Source organism: Pteropus alecto, unplaced genomic scaffold, assembly GCF_000325575.1.
Source record: "Pteropus alecto unplaced genomic scaffold, ASM32557v1 scaffold92, whole genome shotgun sequence".
NCBI lineage: Eukaryota > Metazoa > Chordata > Mammalia > Chiroptera > Pteropodidae > Pteropus > Pteropus alecto.
This window is the reverse complement of record NW_006432447.1, coordinates 1,038,883-1,063,728: the sequence shown is the minus strand read 5'-3', so window position 1 is coordinate 1,063,728 and position 24,846 is coordinate 1,038,883. Positions and strand designations below refer to the sequence as shown.

General features: G+C 38.2%; 1 protein-coding gene and 2 pseudogenes across 1 annotated transcript in view; all 3 read left to right on the top strand.

The window, feature by feature from the left end:
- ATP1B3 (ATPase Na+/K+ transporting subunit beta 3) overlaps nt 1-17,491 on the top strand; it is a 36,942-nt gene extending 19,451 nt beyond the window's left edge. The window contains exons 3-7 of the mRNA XM_006907182.2: nt 3,897-4,004; nt 8,555-8,739; nt 10,843-10,899; nt 15,227-15,310; nt 16,812-17,491. Of these exons, the coding sequence (XP_006907244.1) occupies nt 3,897-4,004; nt 8,555-8,739; nt 10,843-10,899; nt 15,227-15,310; nt 16,812-16,979 (602 nt within the window). The 3' untranslated portion in view covers nt 16,980-17,491. The remainder of the gene's footprint in view (nt 1-3,896; nt 4,005-8,554; nt 8,740-10,842; nt 10,900-15,226; nt 15,311-16,811) is intronic.
- On the top strand, nt 2,498-2,616 carry LOC112476073 (annotated as a pseudogene).
- On the top strand, nt 13,198-13,316 carry LOC112476085 (annotated as a pseudogene).
- Nucleotides 17,492-24,846: the final 7,355 nt, after the last annotated feature.

Here is a 24,846-nt window from a genome sequence, read left to right as displayed (position 1 = left end):
ATTAATTTACTTATGAAGTATTTCAGTTCTACCTTAGGTTAGAGCCTTGGTCTTGTAAATATACATGCTTCATGGTTTTAATTGCTTAACATAGAAGTGGTAAGAAATATTAAATAATGATACATCAATAGAGAGTAAAATGAGTATACTGTTAATGTGTTTAATTCTGCCTTATTGATAATCTTAAGGAAAAAATTCTCCAGGATATTAGAGAATAGACCGTAGTACAGAAAAAAATTCTTAACTGGAACACTTGTTTAAATCACATTGTCTGCCTCCAAACAGTCTTTGAATTGTTAGCGCTGCCTTCATTATTGGACATGGCCCTTGTTTATCTTCAAGGTGCTGGCAATTTTTATAGAAGATAATTGCCAAAGTTTAGTATATATAATTCCCCAAAATGTGAACAGCTTTTTGAGACAGTAAAGGTGGAAGGCTCTACAGGAGGAGTAGGATTTGGGTAGCAGGAGGGCCAGGGAAGGTGGGAATCTAGCAGGAGGTTTCTCTCTGGAGCAGTGGTTCTTATCCAGAGATGATTTGCCCTCCAGAGGCATTCGGCAATGTCTGGAGACATTTTTGGTTGTCACACTGGAGAGGTACTGCTGTGAGAAGAAGTCAGGCGTGTAGCTAAAGAAATATCCTACAATGCACAGGACAAACCACCACAACAAAGAATTACCCAGTCCAAAATGTCAGTAGTGCCAAAACAGAGGAACCCTGATCTAGATCCTTGTTCGCTGCACGGACTTCTGAGCCATATCAACAGCCAAACTGAACCCATTTCCCCAACCTTTTTTTCTTAGAGCAGTTTGTTCTAATGGCTTTTCCTTTGTTTGCAATTAATATTTGTCTAAACAGCATGAATAATTCTATTAACTCTCAGTTTATTTGACCAGCTGTTATAGACTAGCTCAATGCTAATTATTCCCTCGTCTCTCATCGTAGCTCTGTTCTCTTTCTACCTGGACTAATTCGAAGATAATTATTTTTCTTGCTACTTGAGTTATGTGATTGTATTACCATTGAAGATGATCTGATCTATTTCAGAAATAGTAAACTCTATTTATAATTGCATGAATAATATAAGCAATAAAATATGTTCAGTATATTTAAGTACAGTTTTAAGTTGAGTTCCTTAAAATTATTTACCAATTGTAGTACTTAATGTATCATTAGTATCAATAAATGTATATGTGCATACATTCATATGTATATATAATATTAGATATACATTTGTTACACATGATTTTCTCTTAAAAGGATTGTGGGTAATTTTTTTTCCTACTTGTATTTTCTAAGTTTTTTTGTTTGTTTTTTGTTTTTTACCATGACCATCATTTCAATAATGTGTTAGTACTCGGTAAGATAAATGCTAGTTTGAAATTGGTATATACATTAATATATACATAATACATGCATAATATAAGCACATATTGCCCATCCACAGCCATACACAGACACACACATGTACATACACACACACTCATACCCCAGTGGTATAAATTATAAAGAGATGAGAGTTATTGTAGTCTTCACATTCTGTTCATGTTCTTGGTTTCAGGTAAGCTAAGAACTTTATTTGAAGTCAAAAATACAGCTGTACTGCACACTCCTTAAGTTTTTTACTTAAAAATTTCAAACAGGTTGTTGAATACTAGGAATTGGGACTCCAAGAGCATTCATTGCTAGGCAATCTAAGGAGTAACTGATATCAGAAATTCAGTTTTAAGACAGTTTTTTTTTGTAGATTAAATCATTTAAAAATTCTTTTGGAAAATAGTCATGTAAAGCAATAAAATCTCTTATATATGTATTTCTTTAAAATTTAATTTAGAAATCTGCATGTTTTATTTAGGTTTTTCTTAAAAGTTAGGTGTTTTTATACAGTTTTGTGCAAGCTGCATTGACTTTACTTGAAATATCATATGTCTTGCTGCTGCTGTAAAACCTTAAGAAAAACAAAATCAGACATTACAGATCGTCGTTTCATATATTGAATAATCAGAGGTTTTATTTCTACTGCCTATGTAAGAAATGTCCAAACCCATAGAGAATTTTTATAAGAGTTTATTTGAGCCAAACTGAAGACATTGCTGAGAAGCAAGATCTCAAATGCTCCGCAGAATAAGTGCAGTTTAAGGAGAGAATGTAAGGAAGATTACTTGAAGGGAAGAGAAAGCAAGGGGAGCAGGAATTGAATTACGGGATAATTCATAAGGTGATGTGTTCTGCTGAGGGTGGTTACCTTCCTGGAAGGGTTTGAAAAAGAGTCATTTCAAAGGTTTGGTAACCCAGATGTGCAAAAACAATGGATAAGGCTTTCTTAAGGCAAAAATAACCTTTTACTAGGGAAGTTATAGGCCTAAGATGTGAGTGCCCATCATGACCCGCCTTAGGAATTTATGATCAGGTCACCCAGTGAGATTACTTTCTGTTAAATTTAATACAGCAACCTGTTTTCATTCACACTACATTAAAAAATCAGAAGTTAGAAGTTGTCTATGATCATACTACCCTGAACAAGCCCAATCCCATCTGATCTCGGAAGCTAAGCAGGGTCAGGTCTGGTTAGTACTTGGATGGCAGACCGCCTACAAAGACCAGGTGTTGTAGGCTTACAAAATAAAAAAGTAAGGGATTGTAAGCTGACAAGATCCTTGCAGTCTGTGAGATCAACCAAGGGTTGCCTCGCCTAAAAAAAAAAACATCAACTTACTATCGATTTTATAATGATTTTGCTGTGAGTGGAGTAGTAAGGAAAAATAGGCATATGTAATCACCCATATCCAAGTGATCTGCTCTATTGTTGTGGTAGGTGAATGAGGATTTTATTTGGGAACTATTTTGTGCTGCATGTAGAATAAGATTTGCTTTGCCATTTAGGAACATTGTTTCATCATATTTGGGTAGCAGTGGATCTAGTTTCTCAAGAGCCACACAGATCAACATAGGCAAATATTTAAGGTTTTAAAGAAACTAGATTTGATTTAAGAAGAAATAGATGTCTGTGAGCAGCAATTCTAATGAAAACTAAAACACTACCTGTTTGTGTATTTTCAGATTCAGTGCAAGGGATATTGTCTCTAATAACTGTGATATAGAGAATGTTTAGAGATTAGTGAAATTTTTAGTATTGATTTTATGTCTTTTTGCAAGGCCAACTTAATAATCTAGATCTAATGCTTTTTAAACGGGGGAAGCTTATATTACAGTTAGAAGCCTGATTATGTTTCTTGCAAATAAATATGCTTACATTTTCAGTTAATAAACTCATGCAACATGTTCTATATACATGGGTATTAACTCCTGATATGAAATTGTTGATGGTTTTATACTCCAAATTCAGTATGAGAAAACCACATTTTATAGAGCAGTTTTATTATCGAAGGAAGAATATTTAACCATAATTAAAAATTGTATAAGCCTCTTTCACTGAATAATGTAAGCTTTCTTTATGAATGTTTTCATATAGCTGTAATTTGAATTACAAAGATGCTTTGATTTTGATTTGCTAAAAATATTCTCCATGTATTAATGGCAAATTGGCAAAACCTAAAAATATTTGATAGAAAAATGAATATAAAAAGTACAAAATAAAACTGTCTTTTAAAGTAAGGAACAGAGCAGTTAGATTTAACTAGAGCAAATCAGATTTAGGAAGGTTTCTAATTGGTAATGTCTGAGTTGATTTTGAGGATTTGGAATTGTCTTCATTGTAGGTGTCAACCTTCATAGTCAGAAATGGGAAGTTTCTTGATCATTTCAACCTACCTGTGAACACAGTTTTCCATGTGATTTACTGAAATCGGCCTTTTAAGGATAAGAGTATGGAGAAAGAAGGAGAGAAGGGAATTTGCCGCGGTTAATTTCCTCCTTTTTCTTTTATCTCTTTATAGGACTTACGGTTTTTCCAAAACCAGTGACTGCATTGGAATATTCATTCAGTATATCTAATCCAGAGTCCTATAAAGGGTACATTGAAGACCTTAAGAGGTTTCTAAAGCGTAAGTATGTTTTCTTAGAGTAAGGCAGAAGTTTAGTTACTATAGAAAGTAGTACCAAATTGTACTTACATTTAGGAAAATCATTCTTAGAGTTTATTTTACCTTTTTCCTTTTTTTTTCCTGTTAAATACAGTCAGATGAGAGGACTTGCAAGTCGATTTTATGATTAGTCATGATATTCTGATATTCTGACCTATGGAAAGACAGGGATCTACACCTAATAGGCAGTTGATTTAAATTTTCTATTCTATAATAAGTACATGAGTAAGTTCATTGATATAACACTTATATCTGCATTAAAAGAGAAATTGTTTAATAAACTAAACTGTATTGTATAAAATAATGCCTCTAAATATTTGGATGTTTTGGATCCAGTATTGTGCATGTGGCCAGGGGCGGTTTGGGGCGGGGGGGACTAGGAATGGTGTTTATTGTAGTCCCGTCCCAGTTTTTTCTCATGTTTTGCTTAGCCTTAACTCCGTGGTATTCACATTCACATGACTAATTATCAAATGCCCTGGCCTATTGATTCTTGATTGCTTCACCTCTTCCTCAGCCACACACACCTACAGTCATTCCTTAGAACATGCAGGACTCCATTATAAAAATCACTGATTGAGGCTTTCCTAACATAACCTCGGTCCTTCTGGTTTGCTTCTTTAACTTTTCCTCACTATTCTACTTCATTGAGACTTCGAATTCATTGACTCTTATTTTTTATCTTCTCCTTTAGAATTCACTTTCTTCATATACAGTCATGTGCCAAATAACATGTTTCTGTCAATGACTGCATGTATCATGGTGGTCCCATAAGATTATAACGGAGCTGAAAAATTCGAATTGCCTAGTGGCACAGTAGCTTAGCCATCGTGAGGTAATAGCGCAACATATTACACAGATACCATTGTGTTACAGTTGCCTACAGTATTCAGTATGGTATCATGCTGTATGAATTTATAGCCTAGGAGAACAGAATTTTGCACCTTAAAATATGTTTCTGGCATAAGGATTATTTTAGGCTGGTTAATTTTAAGAAATAGCAGACATGGGAGCAGCTCTGAAAACCAGCTAGTAGTTGCCCTTTGTAAAAGACCTTTACATTTGTAGGAGAGATATCCTTTTGTAAGGACGTTGACCTTATCTCTAGAAACTCTTGTCAATATAGAAGACAAAGGTAAATCTGCGCAATAACCTTATCCTCATTTGCTATGCTTTTTCAGGTAATCTCCCATAACTGATTCCACCCCAACATCATCTTTTGTCTTCATCTGAAGCTAATATTTAAGGAGGTGGAGTCAGTCATTTTGACCAGTTATTCAGTTTTCCTGGGTTCTCCCATGTTATACAGGAGGTATACATGTTATTAAACTGTTTTTCTCCGGTCGATCTGCTTTTATTATAGGAATGTCTCAGCCGAGAACCCGGGAAAACAAAGGAAAAATACTTTTTCCTCTCCTACAGAGCAATAAGCTATACCACATAGCTTGCTCGTGTAGTAGGTTATACCACCTAGGTTTGTGTAAGTGCACTCTTTGATGTTCTCACAATGATGAACTTGCCTAAGGACGAATCTTTCAGAACAGAAACCCATCGTTAAGTGGCATATGACTGTAACCTGTGTCTATGTAAGAAACAGTCCAAACCTGTAGAGAGTTTTTATAAGAGTTTATTTGAACCGAACTGACAACATATGCCAGAAACAAGATCTCAAAAAGTTTTACAGTTTTTTTTTACATTTAAGGAAAAGGAAAGAAGATTACTTGGATGGAAGGAAATAACACAGCTATGGGATTGCAGGATAGTTAACAAGATTGTGTGCTCTCTTGAAGGTTAATGCCCCCTTCCAGGGGAATTACTTCTGTCATTTCGAAGGTGTGTTAACCTAGATGCACAAACCACACACAGGGCTGGCTTAAAACCCTTCACTAAAGAAGTTATAGTCCTGGGGTATGATTGCCCACCATGACCAGTTAGAAATTTAAGATCACATCACCCTGTGATGTTACTTTACATAGAACTTCTTTTCATGCACAGTTCCTCCTTTAGGTCATAAATCAATCCAAAGGATGCATTTGGTTGGACAGCATGGTCTCACAGTGCTATGAAGTCTTATTCTTAGGAAGTTTCAGTAATTGATGTTGTCTTGTTGAAATGGTGGACCACTGGGGATGGGGCAATACCATAACCATGGGATGTGAGTTGAGGGCAGGTAAATGGAAGGCAGTCGGGTCTTATGGCCTTAATTGCAAAGAAACACTTTGGACCATTTCTGTTCTATGTACTGTTATGATCCTACATTTGACTTCTGTCCCATTTATCTATATTTAGCATCTAGTATAACATTTACATAAGCCACGAAAAGAGTGTTATTTTATACATGCTCAGTAATCATAAACAATTGGACTATATAGAAGAAAGCAAAAAAACATATAACTTATTATATAATTAGCAGATAATTAAAAATAATCAAACAAAATGGATTCTGAGTGCAATATTAATCCTTGATCTTTGATGTCCTTAGATAGGAGTAGATATCCATTTACTGTTAGGCTCCTGATAAGTCCCTTCTGATGAGGATGGAGTGTCTTTTATTTGATGTCCTTTCCAGGAAACAAAATCTCCAGGTAGCAGTCAGTGATCTTTAAAGTCTTTGTCTCCTGGGAGCTCCCTGCAAAAGAAAGCAGTTACCAAGTTGGCATTTTCTTGAAGTGACTCTATTCAAACCTTGGCAATAGTATAAGATGTCTTTTTTCAATAATGTCAGTTCATAAGTTCCTTCATCTAAGTTCAGTTTGAATGCATAGTGAGGCATGAAGGAATGCAAAAAAACAAAAAATGGAGAGCCAGGGAGCAGGAAGAACCAAACTGCCTTCTTAGGTTTCCCATAGCCCTGACTGTTTAATTTATAACCATTATTCACCTGTACAATATACCCTAGAAGTTTTTATCATTTATTTTACAATGCTTCCCTTGCAGTTTCAAATCTTTTGAGGTGTTCCAGGATTCCTTCTGGCATACCACAAAGTTTTCCTACATATATTGAGATTTTACCCTTAAAACTTCAATTGTCTAATGAAAACTAAGAAGTAAGCAGTTAGCATTCTTTAGCTTGGGCATTTTATAACCTCTGATCTCATTTCCACCCAAATCCTCTTTTCTACCCTAATATAATCCTTATTCTGCTGCTCATTTATCACTAATATATCCACAGAAGGGCAGTATTGGGAATCGGTCTTATACCCAAGGATAAAAACATTGTTCATAGTTAGCAAAATCAATTATTAAGACAAACTTATTTTTGTAAAACCCAGGCAAAATAAAGACGTCTATTTTTACTTAAACCAGCAAACTTAAAATAGCTTTTATTTACTATGGATTAATCTTGTGTCACATGAACTTGAAAAGCATTTGAGTTAGTTTCTCTATTGCTGAGAATTTTATAATACCCAATCCTTACAAGCACATGCCTTTAAGTTAAATTTTAATAATACCATCCAGAGGTAGGAAATTATCTTATGTTTACAACACACATATATTGACATACACAGATGGACACAAATAGAACAGTTGAATCCAAATTTTGTTTTGGAGACATTTACAGTTTATGTCCTTGACAAGTCAAGTTCCAATGACCTTCCTCACTTTAAAATAAAGATAGCCATTTTTAATACCTCAAAGAATTGGGTTGACACTTCCTTGTAAATGCATTTACTTTGAAATTTTGGTTCCTGTTTTGATTGAATTAGTTTTAGTGGCCTTTTTCTGGTACCAGTTTTACCAACACCAATAATTCCTTTTGAGGCAACACCAATAATTCCATATTGTACCATGTATAAACAGCTTACCAGTGAGTCTTTTCCAATACACTAAGCTCATTGAGAGCGGGGACCACCTCAGGCTTGTTCACTGTTCTGCCACTTTTGCCTAATACTGTGCCAGTGCAGAACAAGCATTTGAAAAACTATTGTATATTTCTCTCCTTTCTTCCTCATCTCCAAGTTGCAACCATTTTACTCCTTTATCAGTTTTGAGTCAATCTAGTTATACTTCCATCTCTGCTAAAAACACTGTTCTCTAAGCTAACCTAACATTAGCTCTCAGCTCTGCAGTCCCCTTAGTGTAGATCACCATAGCCCTATATATCTTCACACCATTCAGTTATGATTTTATACTTAACATCTATCTTCCTCACTCTACTGTAAGCTCCATAAGGGCAGCGATGGTGCCCTTTTATGTCCTCACCATTGTATCTTGAGCCAGGAACAAAGACCATTCAGATAATGCTATAGCCTTGGCTGGCACCACCTAATGGTGACACAAGAGATTGGTCTGTAATCCAGCTTGTATCATTATTGAAATGCAGTAAACTTTAGAGCATTAGATAGCTGTTAAAAGTTAAAGGAACAAACAACATTCTTTTCCTAAAATTATCTAGTAATTAGTATTGCTATTTTTATCTTCAAAGAATGTTGTCTGAAAGATGCTATATTCTTGGTTGTGTTTTAAGATCTTTTTCGATTGATCTATATACACATATGTTTCCTTTTTAGCATATGATTCAGAAGAACAGAAGAATCTCACAGTCTGTCACAGTGGACAACTTTTTGAACAGAAGGGTCCAATTTATGTTGCATGTCAGTTTCCTATTGACTTACTTCAAGCTTGCAGTGGTGTGAATGATCCTGAGTTTGGCTACTCTAAAGGACACCCTTGTATTCTTGTGAAAATGAACAGAGTATGTACATATCTGTGGCTACTGCTGCTTTTTTCTAATACTCTATTAAGAAGCTGGCAACTGTTTATTAAATGTTCTCTCATTTGGGCGTTGTTTGTGTAAAAGGCTAACAGTGATATACGTGGACCTTTGGAAAAATTAATAAAGAAAAACAAGATAGTTCAAGAATTGATCATGGTTTAGGAACTAAAACAACTTTTGCTTTTCCCTTTGGGGGATAGTTACATGCATTTAAGCATTGATTAATTCTTCAAGAGGCAGGTGTTCTGATCACCATGCCCGAAGCATAGTTTTTTTTTTATTAATGTGCAGTGCTCGTCTTTGAATCCTGTGTTATAAAAGCAATTTCAAATCCCATGGGAAGTATATGAAGTTTAGGCTTATTTAACTTTTTCTGAATATCAGTAGGAAAGCATATTTTATAGCATACATATATATAACTAAATAGTAGAAATACTAATAAAGTTGCATTATAATGTGCTCAGTGGGGTGTTGCAGTTACATAGCCCAAGTTAGCAGCATTTTGCTATGTCGTGCCACAGAGGTGCCTGCATTATATAGCCACTAGCAAATTAAGCTAATTTACTCTCTCTGTGTAAGTGATAATGACTTAGGGTCATTGTGTAAAGAAAGCTGCTTTTCTTCTATGATCCCTAACCCCTGTACCTTGCTGCTATATAAATGTTGGACTGCAGAGTTGTATTCTTATACAATTATCCTGTTGAGGCCTCCAAGGTCTCCTTGAAAAGTGAGGTTTTTCCTGGTCATTTACTCAGATCAGAGGCAATTTCTTAAACAGGTGTAGACCTCTCAGGATCATAAGTTCATATATCATTAAAGTTACCATCCAATAAGCAAATTGCTACCATCCCTAATAAAAGTAAAACTTGAGTCTTCTAAAGTTGGCACTGGTAAATAAAGGAGTTTCCCTGTAGGGAGAGCCAGCTAGATCCTAAGGTGCCCAGATTGACATCCCTTCAGCCTCTCCTTCCTTCCCCTCCCCAAGTGGACAATGACAGTTTCCTGATTTTCCCACAGCATTCTAGAGATCATTCTGAAACATTGCCTGACACATAATAGGTACTCAATAAATGATTGAGGGATATTTCAGCAAGACTTTGTTAAGAATTAAGGTTAACAAAGTATGCCAAAAGTAATGTGAAACTAGAAGATATAGCTCATTAAGATGAATTAAATTCATTTACTTTTAACAGGGATGCCTTTTGTAATCCCAAACTCCTAGAAGTGTCTTCAGGACAACTAGATTGTTAGAAAACCTATTCTGTATTCCCATATAAAGCAAACAAGTTTCAGTTCCTTATCCCACGGGACCAACCTTCTGAGTTTATTTTCTTTCTCATTATGTCCTACTTGAATGATGAGGGTCTGGGATGATATTTGTTGATAGGAACATGGCTTTGCAGGGCATGACAGGAAGACAATATCAGGTGCAAACAGGGATCCATAATGAGATGTGCATACCTAGTGTAGCAGAAGATTTAATCCCAGTATAGTTTGTTCCAAAGTCATTATCTGGGCAAGGATAGTGTTGCTGTTGTTATCTCAACTACAAACGTGAAAGTAGCTTCATTTCCTGAAATTGAATGGTGCTGCAGGATTCTCCCCAATGTATTATGCATTTTGTGGAATGGACAGCTGTGAGTGGAATATGGTCAGGCTCTGTGGAAGCATTATGGAAACATTGACCTAATATATTTTCATAAAGAATAGTTATTATCATCCTCTGCAGTTCCAGTTATTTGTATTACTTGTTCATATCAATAATGAAATTTCAAGGTTTCTTTTACTTGTTTCTCATTTTAAGGAGTAGCAGTGCCATACTATGTTTTGGTCTGTTCTTTGGCAACTGATTTATTTTCTAAATTGCCCCAGAACAGTATAATAAGATAGTTCATTGCTAAGATTATTATAGCGAAAAGTCCATTCTAATCCTCTAAAATAAAATTAATTAAGAGGCACAGGCAATGGGGGTTTAATGCACAGTTAGTGTTTATCTCAACTCTTGCACCCCTTGTCCCCAGCAAAAAAGTTCTGTTGCATACTTTTGTGATGTTTCAATTAATTAATATTTCTTTACCTTAGATAATTGGATTAAGGCCTCTAGGTGAACCAAGGATACAGTGCACTGGTGCTGTAAAGGTTAGTATTCAAAAAATAATCCAACTTCTGTTAAAGCTTTAGTGTATCTTAATACTTTAAGTCTAATGAGTTTCAGTCATTATTTTCCCCGTTAAATTTTTTTAAGTTCCTTGGGGGTGGCCCTTCTCTGTTTGCTCATGATAATTCAAAAAGACTTGTTTTCTATGTGCATTTGATTTCATATACATTGCCTTTATAGTTCCATATACCATATTTCATTGATTCTAAAGTTCACTTTTTTTCTAGCATAGTAACACTGAAATCGGGGTTGGCCTTAAAATTAATAGTGTCTTAATAGTGTAGCATAAGATTTTTTTTCTTAATAGTACATAAGTTGGTATATATCAGTAGCATCTGAGATTTAATGAAATGTGATACATATTCCTTAAGGTAGAGGCATGGTTTTTCTCTCCTATCCCTACTTTATTTTTTTTGAGAGTGCTGTACAGTTTTCATCTCATAACTTCTTTTGTTTTCTCTCCATGCTGCAAGTGCAACTAAGACAAATATGTAAATGATGGGTAAGAGTTCTGAGGAGAAACTTTTAAGTTCTAAATTTAATTTTATCCTTGTGTAAAATAATTAACATTCCAACTCCAAGTGTGTGTCAGAAGTATTTTACTTGAAATGTTAAATCGAAGTCACTTCTAAAGTTGTTTGTGAAAAAAAATTGTAATTCCTTTTAACCGTGAATGGATTTCTTATTTGGGCAGAAACTTCTTACTCAGTGATTTTCAAATTCGATCAAACATCAGAATCACTTGGAGGGCTTGGTGTGGGTCCCATTCCTGTAGTTTCTGACTCTGTTGGTCTGGGGTGAGGCCCAAAATTTGCATTTCTTTTTTTTTCTTTCTTTCTTTTTTTTTTAATTGCTAGAGTACTGTTAATTTATTTATTTGTCCATTCCAATACTTTATCCAGCTAGCTTCTGGGTAGTAAAGCGTGTGATAGGACCAGCAGATTATATAGTCATAGTCCCACTCCCCAACTCTCTGTGCCATAGAGTCCTCTGGTCAGAGATGCTATGTTACGTGGGATTCCATGTCTGTGGATGAGGTGATATTTTTTTTTTTTGTATTACAATTCAGTAATACATCATATATATATATATATTGCATTGTGTTTGTTTGCCACCCACAGTTAAATTTCCTTTTGTTGCCAAATATTTGACCCCTTTTACTCCTATGTACATCCTGCCTCCCCTACTTCCTGCTGGTAACCACTAATCTACTGCCCGTGTTCATGAGTCTGTTTGTCATGTTTGTTTGTTGCTTTCAGTTTTATATCCCTTATATGAGTGAAATCATATGGTTCTCAGCTGTTTCTGTCTGACTTATTTTACTTAGCATGATCATCTCAAGATCCATCTACGTTGTCGCAAATGTCAGTATTTCATCTTTTCTTATGGCTGAGTAATATTTCATTGTATATATGTGCCACATCTTCTTTATCCAGTCATCTATCGAAGGATTCTTTGGTTGTCTCTATGTCTTGGCCACCGTAAATAATGCTGCTATGAACATTGGGATGCATATATCTTTGCAGATAAATGTTTTCAAGTTTTTTTTGGTAAATACCCAGGAGAGGGATTGCTGGGTCATATGGTAATTCTATTCTTAGTTTTTAGAGGAACCTCCATACTGTTTTCCATAGTGACTGTACCAATTTACATTCTCACCAGCACTGTATGAGGGTTCCTTTTCCCCCACAACCTCTCCAACACTTTTATTACTTGTCCTGTTGATGTCAGCCATTCTAACAGGTGTGAGATGGTGTATCATTGTGGTTTTGATTTGCATTTCTCTAATAGCTATTGAAGTTGAGCATCTTTTCATATGTCTGTTGGCCATTTGTGTGTCAAAAATTCGATTTTCTAACTAAAGTTTCCAGGTGTTGGTGATGTCGCTGGTCTGAGGCCCACACTCTGAAAATTCCTGCTTCAGAGTATCCTTACTAGTTTCTTTTGATTATGTACTCACTAACAAGTTTAATAAAAGGTTGGAAAGTTTGTAGTTTCTTATCTGGGTTAAAGTATACATGTGTGACCTAGACAATTCATCTCCTTATGCCATATTCAGCACAGCAGGAAATATGGATAGAAATCTCGAATCTCACTTAAAACCAGATGCTACATCGAAGCCAGCTTTTCTTGATAAATCCTACAAATCTAGTGAGCATATACTGTCACCTCTTAATACAAAAGAAAACATTAAGGCTATAGAATACATTTAGAAGCTGTGTTGTATAACTCTTTATGATCCTCCTTGCTTGCAAGTCTTCCCAATAGAAAGTTGCTGAGTCTACAGCCATGCCACCCTGAACAAGCCCAATCCTGTCTGATCTCGGAAGCTAAGCAGGGTCGGGCCTGGTTAGTACTTGGATGGGAGACAACCTAGGAAGACCAGATGCTGTAGGCATTAAAAATAATAATAATATTTTTTAAAAAGTCAGTGGTAATCTTTAAAAAAAAAGAAAGTTGCTGAGGCTTCTAGAATAGCTGGGAGGAGGGGAACATTAATGAAAAATCCTGGTCTTAATAACAAAGGAATAATCAAGTAGAGTCTATAAATTTTAGAGGTGTGGCTCTATAGAACAGGTGGAAACATTTACTGCATAAACACAGGTAACAGAACATGCTCTTAGCGGTGGCATCTTTTATGTTAAAGGATGGTTCCTTCAAAAGACATAATATTTGTCATTAGTTTTCTCAATATTTTCTTACAAAAGTGAATCATGTTCGTTTGAGAAAATTTGGAAAAATGCAGAAGAAAAAATTGGTAAATGCTACCAATTTGGTGTGTATTCTTTAAGTAGTTTACAGGTAATGACTGTATAAAAGAAACAAAATATGTTAACTTTAAAACTATTTTGTTTTCAGTAGGTAGAACTTAATGACTATTAATAGACCCTTAGATTTAGTTGCTCAGAGTTTCCAAAATGGTGCCACTTATTTATTAGAAAATCATGACATGCATGCTTTACCCTAAAGTATCTCATCATTATTCAGATATGCATTTCAATGTTTCACAATTTCTAAATGTTTATTTTCAAATATGGTATAAGATACAACTTTAAGTAAAAGCCTGCCAACATTATGATTTAGGTACAAACCAAAAGAATGGGAATCTTGAGCATGCGACCTTACCTCTGAGCCTCAGTTCCCTCCACAATTGATCCTGCCTACTCAAGGATTGTTAGCCCTAAATGAAGTAAATATCAGTTAAGTGTGCTATTTGACTAAAAATACACACTGAAATGTTCATTAAACTATCATCCAAAGAAAAACTCTTTTTTTTACATTTTGGGGAACATCTGTGTTTCTTCGAATTAATAAGCTCATATATTAAGGAAAAATAGGTTATCCAAAAGCAATTAATGCAGAAAAGCACTCATATCAAAGTGATTGTTTTTTTCTCTGATACAAAATGCTATTTTAGACTTAAAGATTTATTTATTTGTTTATTTATTTATTATTCTTAATTAAGGAGTACAAATGTTAGGGTAGTATTTGAATAGTGATTGAAAAATTGATTCTACAGTTTCTCTTAGCCTTGTTATCTCTTGCTCTTTCCACATTATCTTTGATCTGGACTGTTAGAATGTGCCCTTTTTGTGGGGCGTCATCACAATGCTTTGTGCTGTCTTGTCTTCCCTGTGTCACTTGTCTGTGTATTTCTTTCTCATCCATGTACATGTGCTACTTCATGACAGTTAAAGGATTTAAGCAAAGGGTAGGACTTCTCCTTAGAAGAGATTCTTAGTTTTGCTATAGCGTTTCATGTGTGCTTTCAAAAATAGAAATTAGTCTATTCTAATCTAGAATTCAAGCATTTAGTGGTTTTATTTTAATTAGTGCTTAGTAAACTTGTCACTGATTTTAATCATTGTTGTCTATTTGTTACTTAGTATGTGTTAAAATTATAGGAATTATAATTAGGTCTTTTCAGAATGTTACATGAGAATTTTTATAAGTTGCTTATTAAGAATAATAGAGACAAATAATAAATAGCATGAATGCATTTGGTAGTTGAAAGGCAAATAAGATTTTATGGACAGTGCATGAGTAGATCTGGCTGTAAGTTAGAAGGGTCTCTAATGGGAAGCATATGATATATACCAGGAAATGTAAGAAGAATCAGGATAGTTTATGTCAAAGGGTTTAAATCAAGACGAGCAAGTCTCTTCTCAGAAATACATTTGTAATTAATGCCGTTGAAGCAGCATTGTAGTCTCCCCATACTGTTTGTAAATGATACTGCTTTAATATAAATACATTTTTAAATTTGCTTTTTGACCTAAAAAAGGTTTCTTTTGCTTTCAACTTTAGGGTGGAAATATAACTCTATCAACTTATCCTCCCAATGGAAGTATAGACTTAAAATATTTTCCATATTATGGGAAAAAACTGCATGTAAGTATTTAGAAGTTCTTAAGTGATTGTGATTCTTGGGAGTCACAGATGTGTCTTTAAGTTTATATATAAATATCATTTTATAAAATTTATGTCATACTGTATGTATACTTATAAAACTTTATTTCGAAATGCTTTATAACTTACAAGTGGCTAGAATAGTAGAAAATTTCTCTAGATCCTTTACCCAGATTTCCTAAATGTTAATATTTTACCTCATTTGTCTTACTAAGCTTCATTTATATATAATTTTTTCCTTTTGGGTTTGTCTGCTGTTTTTCATGTTTAAATTTAGGGTGTACATTTTTGGCAAGTGTGCCTCAGAGGAAATGTTATGTCCTAGAATAGCATATCAGGAGGGATGTTATTTTGATTAGTTCCGTTAGTGGTGATGATAACCTTGAACACGTAGTTAAGGTGCTGTGAGCTAGGTTTCTCCACTGTAAATTTATTATGTTTTCCTTTGTAATCAATAAATTTAAAATATTTGAGAATATTTTCTAAATTCTGTTTCTCCCATAGCCTTAGAATTTGTTAATTCTTGCCTGAATCAGTTAATAATAGGATTGTTCCCAAACATTTTTCTAATTTCATCTCCACCCTTTATTTATATCCGTATATGTCCATGGATTCTTATTTTATTCAGGGATTATAATCTGTTATCATTTATTTTGGTGCTGAACTTGTCCCAGATTTGGCTGGTGGGAGAGGAGACATCCATGCTGGCTCCTCTGTCCTTTTGACATACTTCCATGATTCTTTGAGCATTTTATTACTTTCTGGCACCACAAGATATTCCAGGTTCATCTCGTACTTTCCCTCTCCCAGCCCTGGAATCAGCCCCCAGTTCCTTTTAGTGAAGAATTATATTTAGAAACCACAATGATAGTAAAGCAACTGAGTATATTTGTACCAAAGTACATAGCAATCATAAGTAGGATAGACCTAAATAATAATCAGTAAGGTACATCTTATGCATGTTTATCAAAAATAATATATAGATAATAAAATACATAGCCTTCTCAAGCACACCTTGAGCAGTCACAAAAATTTATCATAAAAATACACCCTAAAGTTCCATAAAGTAGAAATATATTAGAAATGATAATTTCTGATCACAGTGCAATAACTAGAAATTATTAGCTTTCTTCCATAGGAAACCTTCTATCAAACAACTCTTGGGTGAAAGGGGAAATTCAAACCAAGATTATAGAATATCTAAAAAATAATGAAACAACATAATTACAACCCATGGGATACATTTAAAGCAATACTCAGAGGAAAATTCATAGCCATAAACCATAGCCATTTTATCAATAAAAATTAAGTGAAAATAAATGAACATCTAGTTTTAAGAAAAAAGGTAGAGAATAGAAAATAATAAATCTAATAGGTTAAGATGTTTTCAGTTTTAAATTTTTACAGAATAAACCAACTCTCGATAAAATGTAAATGAAGTTATTACAGAATTTGAATTAATGTGTTTTCCTTTATTTGCCAGGTGAGGTATCTACAGCCATTAGTTGCTGTCCAGATCGGCATTGGTGCTAGTCCCACAAAAGAAATAACAGTTGAGTGCAAGATTGAAGGGTCACCCAACCTAAAAAACCATGATGATCGTGACAAGTTTTTAGGACGAGTTGTGTTTAAAATCACAATGCATGCATAGTAGGAGTTAGGATATCCAGGATATCTCCACAGAGTAAATGTTGTGTTGTCTGTCTTCATTTTGTATCAGCTGGACCTGACATTCTAGAATTATGAGACCACCTTAGAGAAAGGTGGGGTGGTACATGACACTAGGGTAACATCATAATGTGCTTCCAGATCACAGTGTTCAATGTCCTCTGAAGTAACTGCCTGTTGCCTCTGCTGCCTTTTGGAACCATTGTACAGTCGCCAGACAGGGACCATGAACACCTGATTCTGAACATGTAGAATGGGGGTCTTGTCCTTTTTTTATGTGGTTTAATTGCCAAGTGTCTAAGGCTTAATGTGCTGTGCTGTGTAAATATTTTATAGATTTAACACTGGTTAACTGTCATATTTTGATGCCAGCAAAGTTTTAGGGATGAAATGGTACCTGACCAACGAAATGACTTTATAGCTGAAAAAAATGTGGTATGTGGAGGTTCTGTATGTGAGGAGGAAAAAAGAAAATAAACATGGATTTGAAAGGTCGTCTTGGATTTTTTGTAAAGTTATTCTTTTACATGCTGAATTAGTCTCTATGGATCTTTTTGATTAACAATGCAAACTTTGCTGTAAGACATGTAAAAAAAAAAAAGTGATGGGATTATTTTTAGTGCTGGAAGTAAATCTCTTGCAAAAAGTATTTTAGACCATAGATGAAACAGTATTTTTAGGTTACCCAGTTTGAATATGCACCTAATTTTTTCAATGAAATTAAATTCCTAAGATTTAAATTGTATAATAGTTTGCACAATATCTTGTTACTGCTTTATTTAGCAGACTGTGGACTCTAATAAAAAATGTAAATTGTGAAATATAAAACATGGAACTTATTCAAAGCTTCCAACCAAACAGTTTTTTTTAGGTTTTCTTTGTGTTGGTGCAAGTCAGGAGGCGTGGGATTCAACCCAGCTGGCTCAGGAATGACTGTCTGGAGAAAACATGAGTGCTCTGGGTGGCCTTGGCTGGCAGATGGGCCTCGATGCTTTGATGCTTTGGTCATGGGCACTCAGCCCCGTTGGGAGCTCTGCTTGTTGCTATGTCACTAAGATCTCAGTGATAACAGATTTTCATTTTAGAATGCTTCTTTGCAACTGAAGAAAATGATTCTTGGAGATCACCAACAACCTCCTAAGTGATGCCTATGCTGCTTTTTCATAGACCACGCTTTGAATTACAAGTGATCAAAGGGCTAAGCGCAAGCAGCTTTACATTCCCAGGGACTGAGTCTAGCACTAGTTTGATTAGTGGATGAAGAAGAGTCAACTGTCAGTGACTAGCTGGTATGCTATATTCCTAGCTCAAGGAAAATTGTGGGTTAGTTTCCTTAGAACTCCAAGCTGCGCTGTACTTGGAACTTTTTTATACATAAATTCCATTTCATTTTCATCACCTCGATTGTAGTTGACAAGTTATAGTTCAGTCCTACAGACAGATTTTCAACCTCTTTGTTACAGTGTTTCTTAGTGGGGTTTTCTGTAGAAGATATTCTCCCAATCTAGAAGGTAAAAATGAGTTTGGTAACTTAAAGCTCTGTTGTCCTTTCTCACTGGTAGATTTTCTCCATCCATGTGGTGGTGAGGTAAGAAAGGCTGGGTTTCCCTCTTCTCAAAGTCCAATATAATAGGACCACCATTCCGCCCGTGAGGACTTCCCAGATTCTGTTATACAGAGTCTGCTGGAAGAGCAAAGCCCATGGAATCTGTGCTTATTCATTTGGGAGGCAGAGTGGGGAGGCGGAGTTGACTTTAAATCCTGATTTGCATTTGATTGCTTAGAAATCTTAGGCAGATCACTTATCTTCTGAGCTGTAGTTCTCTCACTTGAGTGTAAGGCCACCCTTCAGGGCTGCAAGGATTAAATGAGAAAATACACATTAGCAACATGGAGTAGACATTTATGTTAATTTCCAAGGGCTTGCCCTTTTTCAGCAGTGCTTCCCTTCCTGCTAACTTGAAAACGGCATGAATAACCACAGTTTTGTTGCTGTCTTGGAGCTATTATCACTCGTTGAGAGGAGAGTGCTGAAAGGAGTTGAAAGTCTGCTGTCTGCCTACAGCCTTGTGCCACTTTTATATGGAAGGAGGAGTCACAAATATGTGAATTTGAAACCATCCCCGTGGAAATTATTTCACTTGGCTTTCGCTTTAGTAAAGTTGTCAAGTTTGAGTTTAAAGAAAACTGAACATTTCACTAAATTGGCTTAGCAATTTAGAGTTTTCCAGATCCACCAGTGCCCACACTGGAGGGCTTGTGTTTTGAGCAGCGTATCCTCCTGTGCTCCTCACAGATTAGGCCAGTATGGGCCAGAGCTTCAGGAAGGGAGAATCCATTCACCTGAAGTCTTCGTTCATGTTCTCGGTTACAAAGCTAGATCAGGCATGACTGGCAAAGCAGTGTCTGCTTTTTGAACAAACTTACTTTCTCACATCCCAGTGAGTATTGTCCTTCAAATAAGCCCCTTTAGACCAATTATGCTACCATGTTGCATCCTTCAGAACTTTTTAGGAGTGATTTCGGGGTGTGCTTTCAGGAGCCTGACAAAGACAGTTGTCAGAGTAGCAGGACATGTCCATTGAGGATGGACTTTTTAGAAACAATTCGCTCGATGAGCAGGACTGATAAGGGCTAGTATTTAAGCATGAAAAACAAAACATGACAAAGAATGTCTCCTAAAATCAGTCTTTTTAGTCGTTTGTGTGTCCTCGACACCAAATAACTAAAGGGCCTTCATGAGGACAAACTGGATTTGACTGGTGACCAACAAGCTAGTGATAGGCTGTCATTAGTTCTGTATTTGTTTGAAGACATGACCACTCTTATTCAGATATTAGTCTCTGAAACTGGAAGAGTGTGAAGTCCTGCTGGTGGCAAGAGACCCCAGGAAAACCAGGAGGCTGGGCTCCTAGCTCCAGTGAACCTGGGGTGAGGCCACCTCCTCCTGACCCTCATGCTTCTAAGTGCATCTGTCCTGCTCAGGTCTCTAGTGCAGGAGCCGAGGGAGAGTGAGGGGTGACATGAAATGGCAGACATGGGATTCTACATTTTTTGTCATTAGGCTTGTTCCTTGTGATCTCTCTGGGTGGCTGAGGACAGCTGGGGATGGTGTGTGGTAAGGGATGATCTTTGCAGAATTATGTGAACACACTCAAGCTCTCCTGAGGTGTGGGAGGGAATTGAGGTGTGTTGAGAGACATTATGTGGCAGAGTAAAGGGCAGACAGTGGCTAATGAGTGAAACTAAGGGTCGAGGAGGAAGGATGTAGCAGGTAGAGAAACTGACAGATGTACTGTAAAAAATCAGTAAAAATTCAGTGAGCACTTGGGAGTACCCTTCTGAGATGACGAATCCCTATTTGGACCTAGTGCCTCTGGTGTCATGCCTGTGGTTGTGCAACATCAGGGCAAGAGGTACTTTGAAGATAAATGTACTAATCAGCTGACTTTAAAATAGAGATTATCCTGCATTATCCAGAGGGTCTGATATAATCATGGGAGCCTAAAGCAGAAGTCAGATCTGAAGCATGAGGACTGGATACACTGTTGCTCTCTTGAAGAGAAAACTGGAGAAGGAAATGAATTCTGGAAGCCGGATTTGCCCCAGAGGCTCCAGAGGAGAGCTCAGCAGAGCCACACTGGGCCCCGACTGTTGACCACAGAAATGGGAGATAAATGACTATCATCTAAAGCCAGTGAATTTGTGGTCATTTGTTATGGCAGCAAATAGAAAGCTAATATGGCCATTTTCTCAATGAAGATTATATCCTAAAACCCAGTACTTCTCGAACCTTGTGAGCATGTGATTCCTTAAGGGATCCTGTTTCAAATGCATCTGCTGATTCAGCAACGTCTGGGATGGGGCCCGAGATTCTGCATTCTTAAGCTCCCAGGTGCTGCTGCCACTGCTGCTCTGAAGACCCACCTTTGAGCACAAGGCTTCGTGTGACCATCTTGGTCAGTGCAGTGCCAGGTATTCAGAGCCAGGGCAAAGGAGAGAGGAAATGGGAATTGAAAGAAGAGCAGCCTAGGATCGATGCTACTCAGCTGTGAAATAATATTCACAAAGTTTACGAAGGAGAGGTGCTTTGTGTTGGTGGGCCCCCGGCCTGCAGCTAGACTGGGCCACCTGTGCAGTGAACAGGGCCTGGTTATGGATGGGGTATTTTGTGGTTTTAGCTTTTTTCTGTGTCCCTGTGGGAGGACAGTGGCCTGTAGCAATGGGTCTAGCTTCCTGAGGATGGCTTGGTGCAGGCCTGCCCATCACAAGGTCCTCACCAGCACCCCTTTCCCTCAACCGAATAAAAGGTAAGCTTTTGGAGGCCACCAGCTTGAAAATGAAGGGAATGCACTTCATCAAAGAAGAAAACTGCAAAGTCGCTATCAGTCCTTAGAAGGAATGGATGCATTTGTTGTTTTTAATGTTTATTGAGTAACCAGTGAGTGCCAGGCACTATACAAGGAGCTTGGGATTCACTGGAGGACAAAACAAGATCCCTGCCTCAGGGATGGTACGACCTACAGTGACAACTACAGCAAGGCTCAAACTGCTTCTGCTAGGCTGTCTGAGTGGTAAGTTCCTCTCTGCTCTTACAGGAGGGTCATGGCCTCTGGAAGCTGAGTGCTGAGGCCAGAGTAGGTCTGGTGTGCTTGTCCATAAGCTGTGCTCACCTTCAGTCCCCAGATGGGCTGGGCTGGCCCACAGCCAGCCATCAGCGGGTCTGTGGAGCCTCTTTCTGAGGTGACAGGTTGGAACTAATCGAATTCCTTTAAGTCCGGAGCCACCCAGAGGGATGGCAGTAACCACGCCTACACACACTTGCTCTTACTTTACAAATACTCTAAGACAAAGAATTTTAGAAGATCCGTCAGATCCTTAACAAATAACTGCAATGGATGAGGTTAGCCTGGGCAACAAGCAGAGTTGGAAAAGATACCGTGATGTTTGTAGGTATGTTGCAAAGATATTAGGGTTTAAAAATAGTGCGAGTGCTCCTCAAAAACCTCACGTATGGTAGGTACTTTGACCATCATATCGACTCCGCAGAGAAGTGGCTGTTATAAAGAGGGTCTGTTCTGGAATCCATCCCAGTGAGTTTGCTAATGAGGCATCCAGTGTGAGGTGGTTCCAAAATATTCAGCCACATTCGGGGAGCCCCAGACCTCTGTGGCCACTTTATTAGAGGAACCCCGACTAGGAGTTTCCTCCTGTGTTAAGAAACTGCAGATGCAAACAGCAGCCCCTGGCCCACGTTCTCCTGACAGTCTGGGTTTTCTTGAATGTCTTTTCCATGATGATCCTTCTGATTAGGGGTGTGGGACAATGCAGGAGATGGGCACAGTCTGTTCTCTCAACTGCCACACAGTACGGACGCCCAATCCGGTCTTCCAGATGGCCTGTTGCCCTTTTAACTTCTCTCCGGGTTCCATGTCGCCATCTTTTGTGTGACTCACAAATACAGGGCCTCTGAAATGAGTGGTTCTTGCCCAAGTCACATTTGTGCCCACCTTGTCCACTGGCACTACCGAGCTCTGACTGTCCCCGCCGCTTGTCAGGAATGTGCCCCTCTCCACCACCGCTGTCCTGCCCTGGGGACATGTGGCTCAGAGTTCACCCTCTCTATTCAGAGGCCTGTTCTGGTGCCGGCCCTTTGCTGGTCAGCACTTCTGTCTTCAGTTCAGACTTGATCATTTGTGCCGTTTTGTGACACTGAAGTATCAAGTCTGCAAAGTGGGTATTTTTCCTCAGTTGTGATTGTCAGCCCCTCAAGCGCGGGAACCCGCCCTCCATTGGTGGCCTTTGGTCTCTTCCCCTCTGCTGGTGCCAGCGGTAACATCGCACAGTCCCAAGCCACTCCAGGCACCTGCACTTTTTTCCATAGTACTGACTTCTGGACATTCAATTAGCTCTAGTTCCTTAGGGAATTTCCTCAGAATTTTACGTTCCTACCGCAGGCAAAGCACTTTCACAGTCATAGTTTATCCTGAAATGCCTGTGGGGCAAGGAGGGCAGAGCGGAGGCTGCCATTCTACTAGGACAGAAACAAGTCCAGCGAGAGCCCAGGGCCCTCTGGCTTTTGAGTGGAGCCCACACCAGAAATTGAGGGCTCGGCTCCAGCCCCTGCCATCCCATGAATTCATCACTTCAACTTGCTCTTGAAACGTGTGTATTTCTATAAGCAACTCCCGCCCCCACCCCGTGTTTAACTTCACTATCTTGGGCCTTTGACGGGACGAGAGCGCTGTAGAACGATGCTGCCGCTAGAACACAACTGCTCTTGCTTGTAAGAGGATCTCCGACAAGACCGCTGCGGGTAAGTGGGGGTGTCTGCGGTTTCCACCCACCCCGACCCAGTCCTACTAGACTTTGTCCCAGCACTTCGATGTTCCCTGCCGTAGTCCAGATGGGGTGACCCACTGACCTGTTTCCAGATGACCTGAGCTCGTCTGCATATGTTCGTCCCGGCCACACTATTTGGTGTAGGGGTGGCCTGTGACCCAGGCTGGTCCAAGGAGAGAGGCCCCCAGGACTGTTAGAACAGTGGTCAGGAGAAGTGCTTACCCCTGGCACAGAGGGACAGAGGGCAGTGAGGAATCTTGCAGCTGCTGGTGACTATCTGGCCGCTATTTCCCAGCCTGCCTGGGAAAGAAACCCACAAATGAGCGAGGAGGAAACACAGACTTGTTGGCATAGTTATGCCACCTTCAGACTCCATCTGCTGGGGAGTCTGTCCTCTTTGGAAAAGGCTGGGGTGGAAGAAGGGAGGGCTTCGTCCTGGGCCTTAGATTTTTTACTCTGTGCAGCTGTCCAAACTGCACAGAACTTAGCACTGGACTTGTTCCCCTTTAAACCCAGAAAGCCGACCACCTCCTACCCCTACAACCAACTCTGTGCCAAATGACAACCTATCTGACCTGGATTTGTTGGTATCAAATTTAAGCCATATACTTACTGTAGTTGTAGACTTCCTTGGAGGGGCTTAGATCAACTTTATGTAAGAGGACAGTCTAGAACTAGACTGTTTGGTTTCAAATCCTTCTCTGTCCCTTGCTCAAGCTGTGTGACCTTGGCCGATAACTTAACATCTCCGTTTCTCAGAGTTTTTGTTCAAATAGGGCTAAGTGCCTGGCCATTAGTGTTATATGTCTTAGAAATTCATTATTGTTAAAGAAAATTAGTTACTTGGGAATAGTTTATTTCTCTCTTCCCTCTTGTACTTCATGAATGCCTTGGCCACAGGAGTCCTCATTTACCCAGGCACATTTTCTGCAGTCACCACCACTGCCATCTGGAGCCAGAGCCAGCTTTTCAGCTTCAGAGACTTGCTCAGGGTTTGTGGCAGTTACCTGGAGTAATGGAGAAACATCTTGCTCAATCAAAGACCAGTCATTAATGCAACTCACAAAACAATGGCTAAAAGAGTTTTGCCCCAAGAGAGGTGCAGTGAATACACCTGTGGATGCAGAGGTTAGGAGGAAAAGAGATTCTGTGCCTGGCTCCGGAGGCCTTTCGAAACGGGCTTCTGAGTGAATGTCCCTGGTCTCCGTTCACCTGTTAAACCAGAGATCTCTAATATGACTGTCTTTGAACTTAAGGATGGGTGTAGGGGTGAACCCGAGCTGGATGCCTCGTGTTGGTCTGTCTGGCATTTAAGGCATCTCCCTCCTTTGATACAAAGATTGAATGGGGAAAGCTGGCTCGAACTCCAGAGCTGAGAGCCTCTCTTTGCAAGTGATTTGGTCCCTTCATGACTTTGGAATAGTCAATTGCTTCCTCTACTGCACGAGCTTCTCCTGGAGAGAGATTACAGATAAATTCACACGGAAAGCAGGTGCAAGAATTACAGA